At 51.1% G+C, this 16,448-nt stretch overlaps 1 protein-coding gene across 1 annotated transcript in view; it reads left to right on the forward strand.

Moving 5' to 3' along the window:
- The window catches only part of LOC100282773 (kelch motif family protein), a 30,717-nt gene extending 14,776 nt beyond the window's left edge, over positions 1 to 15,941 (forward strand). The window contains exon 2 of the mRNA NM_001155679.2: positions 15,270 to 15,941. Coding sequence (NP_001149151.2) covers positions 15,270 to 15,558 — 289 coding nt within the window. The 3' untranslated portion in view covers positions 15,559 to 15,941. The remainder of the gene's footprint in view (positions 1 to 15,269) is intronic.
- The last annotated feature ends 507 nt before the right edge of the window (positions 15,942 to 16,448 follow it).

Below are 16,448 nucleotides of genomic sequence, written 5' to 3' on the forward strand. Positions count from 1 at the left end.
AAGAAGAGTTGCCTACTCCCCCAGCTCCCTCGACATGGACGTACTCGATGGTGAAGTCGTCGTACGTCAGAGTCGTGTTGTCGTCCACCGCCTTGTCCCATGCCCATCCTCGACCTTCGTCAAACACTACGTCGCGCGCCGTTCGCACACGCTGTGTTCCTGGGTCAAGGATGTGGTAGGCCTTCGAGGCCTCCGCGTAGCCAATGAACACCCCCGCGGTGCTCCTGTCGTCGAGCTTGTCGATGTGGCCAAGCTCCTTGGTGAACGCGAGGCAGTGAAAGACCCGTAGGTGAGAAACCGCCGACTTACACCCATGCAGCCTCGTACGACGTCATCCCGTTGAGTGCCTTGGTGGGCGAGCGGTTGAGGATGTAGATCGCTGCCACCACCGCCTCTCCCCAGAAGTCAGTCGACATTCCTATCTGCTTGAGGAGAGCCCAAGCCATCTCCACAACCGTCTGGTTGTGCCACTCGATGATGCCGTTCTGCTACAGGATGTACGGTGCGGAGTAGTGGCGTTGAATGCCCTCATTCGCGTAGTACGACGTGAACTCAACCACCGTGAATTCGCCGCCGTTGTCGGTGCGCAGCACGCACAACTTGTGGCCGCACTTCGCCTCCGCAGTGACCTGCACACGCCTGATGGCGTTCACAACCTCTCCCTTGCTGCCAAGGACCATCACCCACATGTAGCGGGAGAGGTCATCGACGAGCAACAAAAGGTAGTGTCGTACTCCTTGTGTGGCTGGTGTCACCGGGCCACACAAGTCCCCATGCACGAGCTCGAGTCTCTCTTTAGCTCGGAAGCTCGATTGTTGGGGAAAGGGGAGCCGTCTCTGCTTTGTCAACACACAGACGTCACATAACTGCTCCACATGGTCAAGGCACGACATGCCTCGTACCATCTCCTTGACACTAAGTCGCTTCAGGGCCTCGAAGTTAAGGTTCCTGAAGCCCTTGTGCCACTGCCATGCCCCATTGTCCCGATGAGCAACAAGGCAGAAAGGTTGTGCCACCTTCACGTTGAGGATGTAAAGCCAATTTGGACTCCTGCATACCTTGGCAAGAAGGTGACGAGCAGCAAGATCCATGGGCCATGGCGACCATCGCCCTTAGCACGTCCTCGCGTCCTGGCTTGGGCGCCTCCGCGCGCCTTGTGCGGCTTGCCGCGTTTGTGGCCGCTTGTTGAGGAAGAGGACTCCCCTTCTTGTCACCCTGGCAGGCCTCACACTGCTCCCGAGTGAGATGTAGCTTTCCACCGATGGTGGTAGGCCTCGAAAGAGACCGTGGTTCGTCGTCGTCAACAAATTTAAGGTGACGTATCACCTCTTCGATTGACATCGTAGAGAGGTCTAACAGAGACTCGATAGAGCGAGCGATCTGCTTGTACTTTTCAGGGATGCAACGGAAGAGCTTCTCGACGATGACTCTCATCGTAGGTGTCGTCGCCGAACTACACCATCTTCTGCAGAAATGTTGATGCAGAGAGCAAATCGTCAACATTCTCACCTAGCTTGAAGGCCAGGTTTTCCCACTCCTTGCGAAGTGCATGTAATGTGGTCTTGCGAGCACGATCGCTGCCAGTGCGAGCCACAGTGATGGCGTCCTAGGCCTCCTTGGCAGTCCACTTCTGAGAAAGTGAAAACTGCATCTCGAGCGGGACTGTAGTAATGAGGGCATCCAGTGCCCATCGATCCTCGTAGTAGTCGACGTTGCCATACCGAACTGCTTCCCACATGTGGTGAACCTGGAGCCGTACCCTCATCACCGCAGCCCACTCGACGTAGTTGGTCTTGGTGAGGGTAGGTGATAAGGCTGAATTGCCCGATCTTTCGGTGAGTGGAGATAATTCCGATCTGGCGGAAGATGATCCTCATGATTTGACTATGACGAGCAAGCCCGAGGCGCCAATGCAATCGCTGAACCAACTCCCTGTGGTTACCAAACTTGCTGGTGCAAGATTAGCCTGATCATGAAGATCGTTTTCTGCATGCAATCGAAGAACAAACAAGAAAAAGATGCGAGCAATGTGATCTATTACTCGAGGGTGGAGTTCTGAATACACGAAGACAACGCTAATCTGCGCTTGTTCGGGAATAGCTAAGGCTAATGTAAAACAAAACTCAAGGAACAAAAGGAGGCGCAACTCCTGGATAAATAGAGAGAGGGGGCGCAACCCCTGGTGGCGGCCAAGGGGGAAACATGCAACCCTAGGGGCGGCCCATCCTAGGTCCTCCACCATGGGCCGCAGTTGGGCCGATCATCTATTCTTCTGGTCCCTCATTATTCAGTAGCATGACGAAATTAAGATCTCTTGCACGGGCCCGAGTGATTGGCCCAGCTAATGAAGGAAGTGGCGCCTGAGGTGGAGTTGGCCCAGCTGAGGAGGGAAGTGGCGCCTGAGGTGGAGGTGCTGCTGGTGTAGTCGTACTCGTGTTGCAGTTGATGTTCTCATCACCCTCTTTAAAGCGAAGTCGTCCTCGACGGTAACTCCTCATCCTCGCTCATATATGGTTTCAAATCTGCAACATTAAAACTAGTGGAAACACCAAATCCTGCAGGCAGGTCAAGGATATAAGCATTATCATTAATCTTTGTTAGCACCTTAAAAGGCCCAGCAGCACGAGGCATTAATTTAGAACGATGCAAAGTAGGAAACCGATCCTTCCTCAAGTGCAACCAAACCATATCACCTGGCTCAAAAGTAACACGTTTTCTTCCTTTACTACCAGCAACTTGATTTTTTGCATTAGTAGCAGCAATGTTCTGTTTTGATTGTTCATGTATGGTAATCATTTGTTCAACATGCGCAGCAGTATCTACATGTGGGGCGCTCGCAACATTAAATGAAATCAAATCAATATGCGCCTTAGGGATGAAACCATAAACAATCTGAAAAGGGCACATCTTTGTATAAGAATGCGTGGCATGATTATAAGCAAATTTAACATGAGGCAAGCAATCCTCCCAACATCTCAAATTCTTGTCTAAAATAGCCCTAAGCATGGTAGATAAAGTTCTATTTACTACCTCAGTTTGTCCATCAGTCTGAGGATGACAAGTAGTGCTAAACAACAATTTAGTTTCCAATTTATTCCAAAGCGATCTCCAAAAATGGCTTAGAAACTTAGCATCGCGATCATAGACTATTGTTTTCGGAATACAATGTAAAAGAATAATCTCTCTAAAGAACAATTCAGCAACAATGCTAGCATCATCAGTTTTATGACAAGGTATAAAGTGAGCCATTTTAGAGAATCTATCAACAACCATAAAAATGCTATCCCTCCCCTTCTTAGTTGTAGCCAATCTCAAAACAAAGTCCATAGAAATATCAAGCCAAGGGGAAGAAGGGACAGGCAAAGGCATATACAAACCATGGTTGCCCGAACATGACTTAGTTTTCTGGCAAGTAGTACAACGTGTAACAAGACGCTCAACGTCACGGCGCATTCGGGGCCAAAAGAAGTGTGCGGCCAGCACCTCATGTGTCTTGTAAACGCCAAAGTGCGCCATGAGGCCGCCTCTATGAGCTTCCTGCAGCAACAAAAGACGAACCGAGCTTGCTGGAATACACAGCTTGTTAGCACGTAACAAAAATCGATCTTGTACATGAAATTTTCCCTAGGGTTTGCCATCCTTACAATGTATAAAGATATCTTTAAACATGGTACATCGACATATTGATATTTCACAGTTTGCGGGCCAAAGATTCGAAATTCTAACTGTGAATGCATGGTATATCTATGGGACAACGCATCAGGAATGACATTTTTCTTCTCGTTGTGTTTAATGATATAATGAAAAGACTCGATGAATTCTACCCAACTATCTTGACGACGATTTAGATTTATTTGGGTACGAATATGTTTTAAAGCCTCATGATCATAATGAATTATAAACTCGCGAGGCCAAAGGTAGTGCTGCCATGTTGGCAAAGTGCGGACTAAAGCATAAAGCTACTTATCATAAGTAGAATATCTCAAGCTAGCACCACTTAATTTTTCACTGAAATAAGCTATCAGTTTTCCTTGTAACAAAACAACACCTAACCCAATACCACATTCAAGTTCAAACACTTTCTGAAAGTCAGGCAATTGTAAGAGTGGAGCATGGGTTAACTTATCTTTCAAAGTGTTGAACGCCTCTTCTTGTGGGGGCCCCAAGCAAAAGACACCTTTCTTTGTGAGTTTGTGCAAAGGGGCAGCAATCTGTAGGCCAGCTCTGAATGGCTTCAACCTTGCTGCTATCCACCTCAATGACCTGCGGAGTAACCACATAACCAAGAAACGAGACACGTTGCGTGCAAAAGGTGCATTTGTCCATGTTACCAAACAAGCGAGCAACACACAAAGCATTAAAAACAACACGCAAATGTTCTAAATGATCTTCCATAGACTTGCTGTAAATAAGGATATCATCGAAATAGACAACAACAAACAAACCTATGAAGGGCCGTAGAACTTTGTTCATTAAACACATAAAGGTGCTGGGAGCATTAGTCAATCCAAATGGCATAACCAACCATTCATATAAACAAAATTTCGTTTTAAAAGCCGCTTTCCATTCATCACCTTGTTTCATTCTAATCTGATGGTAGGCAAATCAACCTTAGAGAAAATAACAACACCACTAAGCTCATCTAGCATATCATCAAGGCGTGGTATAGGATATCGATAACGAACTGTGATGTTATTAATAGCATGACAATCTACGCACATACGCCACATCCATCTTTCTTTGGAACGAGTAAAACAGGAACCGAGTAAGGGCTAAGAGACTCATGAATGTATCCTTTATCAAGCAGCGTCTGCACCTGTCGCTGGATCTCCTTCGTCTCATCTGGATTTGTACAGTACGGGGCGCGGTTCGAAAGAGAAGCTCCGGGGATGAGATCGATCTATGCTCAATGCCACGGAGCGGTGGAAGACTCGGTCGTAAGTCCGTGGGAAAGACATCAACATACTCTTGCAAAAGGTTAACAACAGCAGGGGGTATATCCAAAGACGGTGCATCATCAAGCGGAACAAGCATATGCGAGCATACAAGTGCATAACAGGCATATGAGCCTCATGTAAATCATCAAAATCAGCACGTGTAGCAAGTAAAACAGGAGCATTCAATTTGATTTCAGATTTAACAGGTGCGACTGATGGAGATTTGACTTATTGTGCAGTTTTAGCAGCCCTACTAAGATCATCTTTTAAAATTTGGTCAGGGGTCATTGGATGTATAACTATTTTCTGGCCTTTAAACATGAAAGAATAATGATTCAAACGACCATGATGTAAACTATCAGTATCATATTGCTAAGGCCCTAGGGCCTGTCCCTCCACCAGCGCCAGTACACCTTTGACATCCTCGAGCGCTCTGGCCTGGCTGATTGTAAGCCCTGTTCGACTCCGCTGGACACTTAGAGCAAGGTCTCCATGGACGCCTGCTCTTCGGTGGCTGATCTAACTAGCTATCGGAGTCTTGTCGGGGTTCTGCAGTACCTCGTCTTTACCTACCCCGACATCGCCTACACCGTACAGTAGGTGTGCCTTCATATTCACGCCCCACGGGAGCCGCATCTCACCGCTATGAAGCGGATCCTTCGGTACCTCAGAGGCACCATAGACTTCGACCTTCTTCGTCGATCTGTGACCACCGACCTCGTCGTCTACACCGATGCTGATTGGGGTGGTTGTCTCGACACCTGTCGGTCCACTTTCGGTTTCGCCGTGTTCCTTGGTGACAACCTCGTCTCCTGGTCTTCGAAGCGGCAACCTATTGTCTCCCGCTCCAGTGCCGAGGCCAAGTACCGCGCTGTGGCCAACGACGTCGCCGAGGCGACATGGCTTCGTCAGCTGCTCTAGGAGTTGCACAATTTGCTGACCTGGATCACACTTGTCTATTGCGACAACGTCAGCGTCATGTATCTTTCCACCAACCCCGTCCAGCATCAGCGCATGAAGCATGTCGAGCTCGACCTCTATTTCGTTTGCGAGCGGGTTGCCGTCGGAGATGTGCGGGTTCTTCATGTCCCGACCACTTCTTAGTTCGCCGACATCTTCACCAAGGGCCTCCCTACATCGGTGTTTGAGGAGTTTCGGTCTTGTCTCAACATCTCCCGTGCCTAGAGTTTCTCAACTCTGCTTTCATCACCCTATTGCCTAAAAAGGATGATGCTTTGGAGGTCAAGGACTACAGGCCGATTAGTCTTATCCATAGTTTTGCTAAACTGGTTGCCAAGCTCCTAGCTAACATATTATCTCCTCATCTGCCTAGACTGGTCTCCATTAACCAAAGTGCTTTTATCAAAGGGTGGAGTATTCTGGACAATTTTCTGATGGTATAGCAACTTGCTAGAGTGTTGCATAAGAAGGAACCTCATGTGCTCTTAAAGCTTGATATCTCAAAGGCTTTCGATTCGGTGTCCTGGTCATTTCTGTTAGAGTTGCTGCAGCATCTTGGTTTTGGTCGCAAGTGGTGTAATATGGTTGGTCTGCTGTTGTCCATATCCACTACTAGAATTCTGGTCAATGGTGAACTGGGCAGTTGTATACTTCATCGTCGAGGCCCAAGGGCAGGGGCGGACCTAGGTATAGGGGAGTGAGGGCACAGGCCCTCGCTCATTTATTTGGTGCAAGTAGTAGAGACTAGATTTTCACTATAAGGTCCCCTGCTTAGTTTAACTTAGATGCCCCTGCTCTGGTGTTTTAATGTTTGTCTTTATAAGTGTGTCCTCACTCTCATTTCGCTCTGGGTCCGCCCCTGCCCAAGGGGATCCCTTGTCACCTATGCTTTTCATCCTAGTTATGGAAGTTTTGAACTCTATGGTAAATTTTGCAACTCAGGAGCATCTCGTACAGCCAATTGCATATCGACAGGCCCATACATCTCATTTCCATATATGCTGATGATGTTGTGTTGTTCCTCCGGCTCCTAAGATCAGACCTCTCCTTGGTCACACGTCTCCTTGATATCTTCGGGCAATCTACTTGTCTCAGGACAAACATCGCTAAGAGTTCAGTCACTCCGATTCAGTATGGGGAGGAAGAATTGGCTGCTATCTTGGAGCTCCTGCCTTGTGAATTAAAGGAATTCCCTGCAATTATTTGGGGCTGCCCCTGACAATCAAAAAACCATCAAAAGCCGAGTTGCAGCCCGTCATTGACAAGGTACCAAACAAGTTACCAGGTTGGAAAGCCTCTCTCATGAGTCGAGGAGGCCGGCTTGTGATGGTCAAGGTGGTCAATCCCCATCTACTCTATGGGTGTTCAATCCCCATCTTGCTTTTGATGGAATAAGTCTTGAGCATCTAGAGGACAACAATCGCTTTTGACTGTCCTCTGTAGTCCTTTAGCATCTAGAGGACAGTTTGACTGTCCTCTGTAGTCTCTTTAGCATCTAGAGGACAACAGTCGCTTTTTGACTGTCCTCTGTAGTCGCTTTAGCATCTAGAGGACAACAGTCACTTTTGACTGTCCTCTGTAGTCTCTTTAGCATCTAGAGGACAATCCTGTTGTGTAGTGTGTGTGAGAAGGTGTGGTAGTGCAGCCTCTAGGGCTATAAATATGGGTCTCCAACCCTTAGATGGGTATGGCATTGTGTAGAGTTTGAGGAAATAAACAGAAAATTGCCCCAACTCATAGTGTCATCCTCTTGATTAGAGTTAGAGTCCCTCTACTTAAAATTGGTATCAAAGCCAAACTATCCTGCAGCCTAAACATCTCGTGCTCATCTCCTTCCCGCGCCTCTCCCCACACTCAGTCGGCAGCAAGAGCTCCAACTGTTCCTTCCTCCCCTGCTCAGACGAGCAGCCTTTCGTCTGAGACAGCCTCTTCCACACGCAGCGACCCCTCACTAGCCCACCATGTCCCTACGCTCGGCCACTTCGAGTGCGCGGCGCCAGCAGGAGGCCGAGGTCGCCGCGGCACAACGCGAGCGAGCAGCAGCAGCGGCTGCAGCGACAGCGGCGAGGGCAGCACGGTTGGCGGCGGCGGAACTGGCAGCGGCGAGAGCGGAAGTAGAAGCAGCGGAGGCGGCGGATGCTGCACGTGCGGCGGCAACAGAGCTCGAGGTTCTGCGCGGCAGTAGAGCTGGCAGCTCTGCTTTTGTCGACGACAACACCGACGAAGAGCTCAGGCTGGCGAGGGAAGCAGCGCGAGAGCAGGCGGCACAGTGGGCAGCCGCGCATCCCCATGGGGGCGCGCGTGGCGGCAGCCCAGATAGGCGCCAACGCGCTGACGACGCTCCAGGCGGGGGCGCACGCGGCGGCAGCCCAGACGGGCGTAGACGCGCCGGCGGTGCTCCCGGCGGCGGCGACCGAGTCGACGGAGATCGCGGCCTCTACAGGCGGCGCGGTTCTCCCTCCCCGGATCGGTACCATGGTCGCCGCATGGCCCAGGCCATTGTCAGGGACATCGGTCCCGGCGGTGGGTGACCTACCCTCACCAAGACCATCTACATCGAGTGGGCCGCGGTGATGAGGGTACGGCTCCAGGTTCGCCACATGTGGGAAGCAGTTTGTTACGACGACGTCGACTACCACGAGGATCGGCGGGCGCTGGATGCCCTCATTGCTGCAGTCCCGCCCGAGATGCAGTTTTCGCTTTCCCAGAAGCGGACTGCCAAGGAGGCCTGGGACGCCATCACTGCGACCCGCATCGGCAGCGATCGTGCCCGCAAGACCACACTGCAGACACTTCGCAAGGAGTGGGAGAACCTGGCCTTCAAGCCAGGTGAGGATGTTGATGACTTTGCTCTCCGCCTCAACACTCTGTTGCAGAAGATGGTGCAGTTCGGCGACGACACCTACGATGAGGAGAGAGCTGTTGAGAAGCTCTTCCGTTGCATCCCCGAGAAGTACAGGCAGATTGCTCGCTCGATCGAGTCTCTGCTAGACCTCTCCACGATGACGATCGAAGAGGCGATTGGTCGCCTCAAGGTGGTCGACGGCGACGAACCACAGGCTCTCTCTGGGCCTATCACTATTGGCGGGAAGCTACATCTCACTCGGGAGCAGTGGGAGGCCTGCCAGGGTGACAAGAAGAAGGGGGAGTCCTCCTCGACACGAGGCCGCAAACGCGGCAAGCCGCGCAAGGCGCGTGGAGGCACCCAGGCCGGGGCGCGAGGACATGCTGAGGGTGGTGCACGTGGAGGTGCCCAAGGCGGCGCCGTCGGCAACAAGAAGCCGGCACGAGACGACGGCTGCCACAACTGCGGCAAGCTTGGCCACTGGGCCAGGGATTGTCGGCAGCCACGACGTGGCCAGGCCAATGTCGCACAGGCGGAGGCGAAGGAGGAGGCCCTGCTCCTGGCACATGCAAGCATCGAGCCATCTCCAGCGGCACCGGCCGCAGCGGCACTCCTCCACCTTGATGAGTCGAAAGCACGTGCTTTCCTCGGCGACGGCTCCAACAAGGACATGATCGAAGGATGGTGCCTCGACACCGGCGCCACTCATCACATGACCGGCCGACGGGAGTTCTTCACCGAGCTTGACTCTAGCGTCCGAGGCTCCGTCAAGTTTGGGGACGCCTTCGGCGTAGAGATCAAGAGCGCCGGCTCAGTCGTCTTCACCGCCGCGTCTGGTGAGCATAGGCTGCTCATCGGAGTCTACTACATCCCCGCGTTGAGGAACTCTATTATCAGCTTGGGACAGCTGGATGAGAACGGTTCGCGCGTGGAGGTCGAGCACAGAGTCATGAGGATCTGGGACCCCTCTCGTCGCCTTCTTGCCAAGGTACACAGGAGTCCAAATCGGCTATACATCCTCAATGTGAAGGTGGCACAACCTTGCTGCCTTGCTGCTCGTCGAGACGACGGGGCATGGCAGTGGCACGAGCGCTTCGGGCACCTTAACTTCGAGGCCCTAAAGCGGCTCAGTGCCAAGGAGATGGTACGAGGCCTGCCGTGCCTTGACCATGTGGAGCAATTCTGCGATGTCTACGTGTTGACAAAGCAGAGACGGCTCCCCTTTCCCCAGCAGTCGAGCTTCCGAGCCAAGGAGAGGCTTGAGCTCGTGCATGGGGACTTGTGTGGCCCGGTGACACCAGCCACACCAGGAGGACGACGCTACTTCTTGCTGCTCGTCGATGATCTCTCCCGCTATATGTGGGTGATGATCCTTGGCAGCAGGGGAGAGGCTGCGATCGCCATCAGGCGTGTGCAGGTCGCTGCAGAGGCGGAGTGCGGCCGCAAGCTGCGCGTGCTGTGCACCGACAACGGCGGCGAATTCACGGCGGCTGAGTTCGCGTCGTACTGCGCGGATGAGGGTGTTTAGCGCCACTACTCCGCGCCGTACAGCCCGCAGCAGAACGGCGTCATCGAGCGGCGCAACCAGACGGTTGTGGGGATGGCTCGGGCTCTCCTCAAGCAGAGAGGAATGCCAGCTGTCTTCTGGGGAGAGGCGGTGGTGACAGCGGTTTACATCCTCAACCGCTCGCCCACCAAGGCTCTCAACGGGATGACACCGTACGAGGCTTGGCATGGGCGCAAGCCGGCGGTCTCTCACCTACGGGTCTTCGGCTGCCTCGCGTTCACCAAGGAGCTTGGCCACATCAGCAAGCTCGACGATAGGAGCACCCCGGGGGTGTTCATTGGCTACGCGGAGGGCTCGAAGGCCTACCGCATCCTTGACCCAAGAACACAGCGTGTGCGCACGGCGCGCGATGTAGTGTTCGACGAAGGGCGAGGATGGGCGTGGGACAAGGCGGTGGACGACGGCACGACTCCGACGTACGACTTCACCATCGAGTACGTCCACTTTGAGGGAGCTGGGGGAGTAGGCAACTCTTCTCCGAGCAGGTCTACCCCAGCCCCCAAGTCTCCACCGACTCCAGCGCCAAACTCTCCAGCTCCTGCTACAACGAGCTCTTCACCACCACGCACTCCAGCCACGACTCCGGCTACAGCAAGCTCTTCGCCACCACGTACTCCAGCACCGACGGTACCCTCTCCGGGAACGTCCTCTTCGACACCAGCTCGTGTCGAGCACGACCCAGTGGAGCTCGTGACCCCTCTGTCCCGCGACAAGGAGCGCGTCGACGCGTGCTACGACGGCGAGCCGTTGCGGTATCGAAGGGTGGAGGGCCTTCTCATCGACCCGTCGGTGCCAGGCCCTGCATCTCGCATTCTGGCAGGAGAGTTGCATCTTGCATGCGACGGTGGTGAGCCTCGGTCTTTCGCGGAGGCCGAGAAACATGTGGCTTGGCGTGCCGCGATGCAGTTGGAGATGGACGCGGTTGAGACGAACCGCACATGGGAGCTCGCTGATCTCCCTCATGGCCGTCGCGCGATCACCCTTAAATGGGTGTTCAAACTGAAGAGGGATGAAGCCGGCGCCATCGTCAAGCACAAGGCTCGCTTGGTGGCACGCAGTTTCCTACAGCAGGAGGGGATCGACTTCGACGATGCTTTCGCCCCCGTGGCACGGATGGAATCCGTGCGACTCCTCCTTGCGCTGTCAGCCCAGCAGGGCTGGCACGTTCATCACATGGATGTCAAGTCGGCGTTTCTTAACGACGACTTAAAGGAGGAGGTCTACGTACACCAGCCGCCAGGTTTTGCGATCCCTGGCAAGGAGGGCAAGGTGTTGCGCCTGCGCAAGGCTCTCTATGGCCTGCGACAGGCACCGAGGGCGTGGAATGCCAAGCTGGATTCCACGCTCAAAGGAATGGGTTTCACGCCAAGCCCGCACGAGGCGGCCATCTATCGGCGGGGCAATGGAGGAAGTGCCCTGCTGGTGGGTGTCTACGTCGACGACTTGGTGATCACCGGCGCCAAGGATGCAGAGGTGGCAGCGTTCAAGGAAGAGATGAAGGCCACCTTCCAAATGAGTGACCTGGGGCATCTCTCCTTCTACCTGGGGATTGAGGTGCACCAGGGGGACTCCGGGATCACACTTCGCCAGATCGCCTACGCCAAGCGCATTGTTGAGCTGGCTGGGCTCACCGACTGCAACCCAGCTCTCACTCCGATGGAGGAGAGGCTGAAGCTGAGTCGCGACAGCACGACGGAGGAGGTGGATGCTACACAGTACCGGCGTCTTGTGGGGAGCCTTCGCTACCTCGTCCACACACGACCTGACTTGGCATACTCCGTCGGCTACGTTAGTCGGTTCTTGCAGCGACCGACGACGGAGCATGAGCAGGCTGTGAAGAGGATCATCCGCTATGTTGCGGGGACTCTCGACCACGGTCTCTACTACCCGAGGTGCCCTGGGGAGGCGCATCTTGTCGGGTACAGCGACAGCGACCACGCCGGTGACATCGACACTAGCAAGAGCACAAGCGGGATCCTCTTCTTCCTCGGCAAGTGCCTCATTAGCTGGCAGTCGGTCAAGCAGCAGGTGGTGGCCATGTCCAGCTGCGAGGCCGAGTACATAGCGACGTCCACTGCTTCGACTCAGGCGCTCTGGCTGGCTCGACTGCTCGGTGATCTCCTCCGGAGAGACACTGGAGCGGTGGAACTCAGGGTGGACAGCCAGTCCGCTCTGGCATTGGCCAAGAACCCCGTGTTCCATGAACGGAGCAAGCACATCCGGCTGAGATACCACTTCATCCAAGACTGCTTGGCAGAAGGGAGAATCAAGGCGCGTTACATCAACACCAAGGATCAGCTTGCAGACCTGCTCACCAAGCCCCTTGGGAAGATCAAGTTTGTTGAGCTTTGCTCCAGGTCCGGGATGGCCTAACTTTCTCACAAGACGACGCCCAAGACTTAGGGGGAGAATGATGGAATAAGTCTTGAGCATCTAGAGGACAACAGTCGCTTTTGACTGTCCTCTGTAGTCCTTTAGCATCTAGAGGACAGCTTGACTGTCCTCTGTAGTCTCTTTAGCATCTAGAGGACAGCAGTCGCTTTTTGACTGTCCTCTGTAGTCGCTTTAGCATCTAGAGGACAACAGTCGCTTTTGACTGTCCTCTGTAGTCTCTTTAGCATCTAGAGGACAATCCTGTTGTGTAGTGTGTGTGAGAAGGTGTGGTAGTGCAGCCTCTAGGGCTATAAATATGGGTCTCCAACCCTTAGATGGATATGACATTGTGTAGAGTTTGAGGAAATAAACAGAAAATTGCCCCAACTCATAGTGTCATCCTCTTGATGAGAGTTAGAGTCCCTCTACTTACAGCTTTGGACCTTCCTAAATGGGTGTTCAAAGCTATTGATAAACGGCGAAGGGGTTTCTTATGGAAAGGACAAGAGAAAGCTAACGGAGGTAACTGTCTTGTCTCATTGGAATGCACCCAGCGACGCCTGCAGTTTGGTGGCCTAGGAATTCTTAATCTGGAACGGTTTGGGTGGGCCCTGTGTAGTCGCTGGTTGTGGCTGCAAAAGACTGATGCTTCCCATCCTTGGGCTGGTCTCCCCATCCGCGTTCCCCCTAACGCGCTAGCGCTGTGCAAGGTTGCTGTTGTTACTACAGTTGGAAACGGGGAATCACAATCAACCAAATTCTGGACAGACTGTTGGCTACAAGGTAAAACGGTTGCTGAATGCACTCCTAACTTATTCCTTTTGATCCCCAAAAGGGATAGAAGACAGAGGACATTGGTCCAAGGTTTGCAAAACCGTAGATGGGTCTCCGACATCAGGGAGCGTTGACTGTTCAAGTAATTGTAGAATACCTGCAGCTCTGGAACCTTGTTGACAACTTAGTGCTCCACCAAGACACCCCAGATCAGCATACCTTGCGCCTCTCCAAGCATGGGGTTTACTCTAGTAAATCAGCATATGATGCCTTCTTCATTGGGACAGTTAAATTTGGTCCCTGGAAACGCATTTGGAAGACCTGGTCACCTGGCACCATTAAAATGCAAATTCGTCATTTGGTTGGCTGTCAAGAATCGATGTTGGACAGTGGACAAGCTCGCTAAAAGTGGGCTGCCTCACCCTTCTGCTTGTCTTTTGTGTGATCAGGCTGAGGAGACTATCCAACATTGTTTAGTCTCCTATGTCTTTTCTAGAGAAGTGTGGTTTCTGTTATTCGCCAAATTGAGGTTGTCTACTCTGTCATCTCAGTCTAGTGACAAGTTCCTAAACTGGTGGAGTAGAGCTGTTAAAACAGATCCAAAGAAGTTGAGAAAAGGCCTTAACACACTCATCATGTTGGCTGCTTGGGAAATCTGGAAGCATCGGAATGATTGTGTATTCGAAGGGCAACAGCCTGGTGTTCATACTGTTTTGCAGGTTGTGGCCAATGAATGTACCCTTTGGTGTGCTGCGGGTGCCTCTGCTCTTCCTGAGCTCCTCACTTGCCAACCCGCTCTTAGGGTTTAATTTGAGTCGCTGGTAGCTGTGTGTCCTGTGTAGGTGTGTGTTTCTGTAAAGTGGCTGTTTGGGTGGCTGTTGATGGGCCTGTGCATTTCTTGCCTTCTTTGTACCCGGTGCTGACTCTTCAGTCGCTCCATTTCTGTTTTGTCTCCTTAATGAATTGACTCGCAGATCTTCAGCGATGTTCTAAAAAAATATGTAAAGTACATTGATTAATTTGGCACAGTTGGCATAGCTCACGAGGCAGAACGAGCTAGCTTGGCTTGGCTCGCTGCCCAACAAACCCAAAAAATAGCTTGGCTCGGCTTGCTCAAGGCTCGCGAGTCACTTCGAGCTCGAGCTGATTCGCGAGCCTTAAGCTTATTTTCTAGTCCTAACCTTGACCACGACCCTCCACCAGTTCCTCGATATCCCCTGCCACCCTACACTCTGCCTAAATCACATCTACTCCTATGCTCATCTATGCCCTCCTTAGTGCTCACGTCGTGTCATAATGTGAATGTTTTAGTTCCTTCTTACTTGGCCGATACTATATCCTATATCGTTGTGACAACATTTTATGTGGTAAGGGTCCTATGCGGTTGGCCATCTCATCCATGCCAGTCGATGGCTTGGCATCCCTCCTTCGGAGACTTAATTTTATAGGGGAAGAGTAACCACATGTTAACCGAATTTATGTTTGGGCCTTTAACTTCAGTGCTGCTCAATCAAGAGTTTGGAATTATCTACAACAAATTTCTCTTACCTTCCATTAAGATGAATTGATACATCCATACATACAGGGATGGTTTAATTGCATGCAGCTAATGGCTTGTTTACTAAAACCATCTTTTTTAGTCTTATAATATCTAAATTGTTTTGCTCTTACTGAAATGTGCGTATTCATGTTTTACAATTCCTAAGCGTGTTATTATTCAAGCCCCATTTCGTTTTACCATCTATATAAAAAATCGTGCCATCTTTTTTGGCTCAAGACTCATGACACTTGTGTTCTCTACATGACTGTTTAGGTATGACTTCGCTTCAAATAGGTGGCTGAAAGAGGCAACCACGAGAAGAAAGATCCCAAACACTGAATCTTGCGGCTTCGTACCAATGAACGGGGAACTGTACGTGCTCAGATCTGCAAAAGTTCGTGTTGAATCCTCTGGTCCGTGGAGGCAGCTGAAGAAGAAGCTGGCTATGGAGTTTCAGGTGTACAACCCTGGGGCAAAGAAATGGAGAGTGCTCACCACGTATCCACCTGTTGATGCACCCATTGATTTCAGGACTGCAGCTCTGTGTACAGTTGAGTTGTAGATCCATTAGTAGTCACCATTAACTGTACATATTCAGGTGGCAAGCGCAACAATCGATTGCAAATATAGACATGAAAATGCCTAATGCTTCAAGTGCTCCCAGCAGATAGTTTGTTCTAGCGTGTTTATATACAGTAGAGATAACATTCTGGAGTATATCGCAAGAATTGGTGTTTTTTGGTGCTGAATGTGATTGCTGCTAACAAGATATGAATTGTACCAGCCTGTTATTATTGCGTCAGAATCACTGTTTAGCTACACAGCCGTTTCGCCTATTTACATGCCGTGTAACTGGTGTACATTGGATTGTGTCTGTTTAATCAACTGTTTATGCTGCTTAATCATTGTTTAGTTCATTTAAATGGCTGTTTAGCCTGAATAAATAGCTAAAATAGGTTATCATTTAGTTTATTTAAATGTTTATACAAACATCAGAATATTATTGCGCTTTAGTGGTTGAGCTTCATGATGATATTTTGGTTCAAGTGGTTATGAGCTTTATGCTGCTGATGATTATTTATGCTGATGACTATTATTTATGATGTTGATTATATTATTCATGCTTAATATTGGGATGATATATACTTATACTTAGTACTCCCTCCGTTTCTTTTTATTTGTCGCTGGATAGTGCAATTTTGCACTATCCAGCGACAAATAAAAAGAAACAGAGGGAGTAATTAGGTGTTGATAATAAAAGTTTGACCAACTAAAATGCTAACCGCATTGAAACCTCAACCTTACCTTGTTAACTTTACATTTTCCTCCCATTTGCTGAGCCTCCACCGTAAGTGAGCTCACCCCTTGCTTAAATTTTGATCAGAAGTTTGCATATGAAGATTTTGATGGTGAACTCGATGGATGCTAGTCTAGCGATACCCTCGATCATCT

The sequence above is a fragment of the Zea mays genome, chromosome 5 (assembly GCF_902167145.1).
Source record: "Zea mays cultivar B73 chromosome 5, Zm-B73-REFERENCE-NAM-5.0, whole genome shotgun sequence".
Lineage (NCBI taxonomy): Eukaryota > Viridiplantae > Streptophyta > Magnoliopsida > Poales > Poaceae > Zea > Zea mays.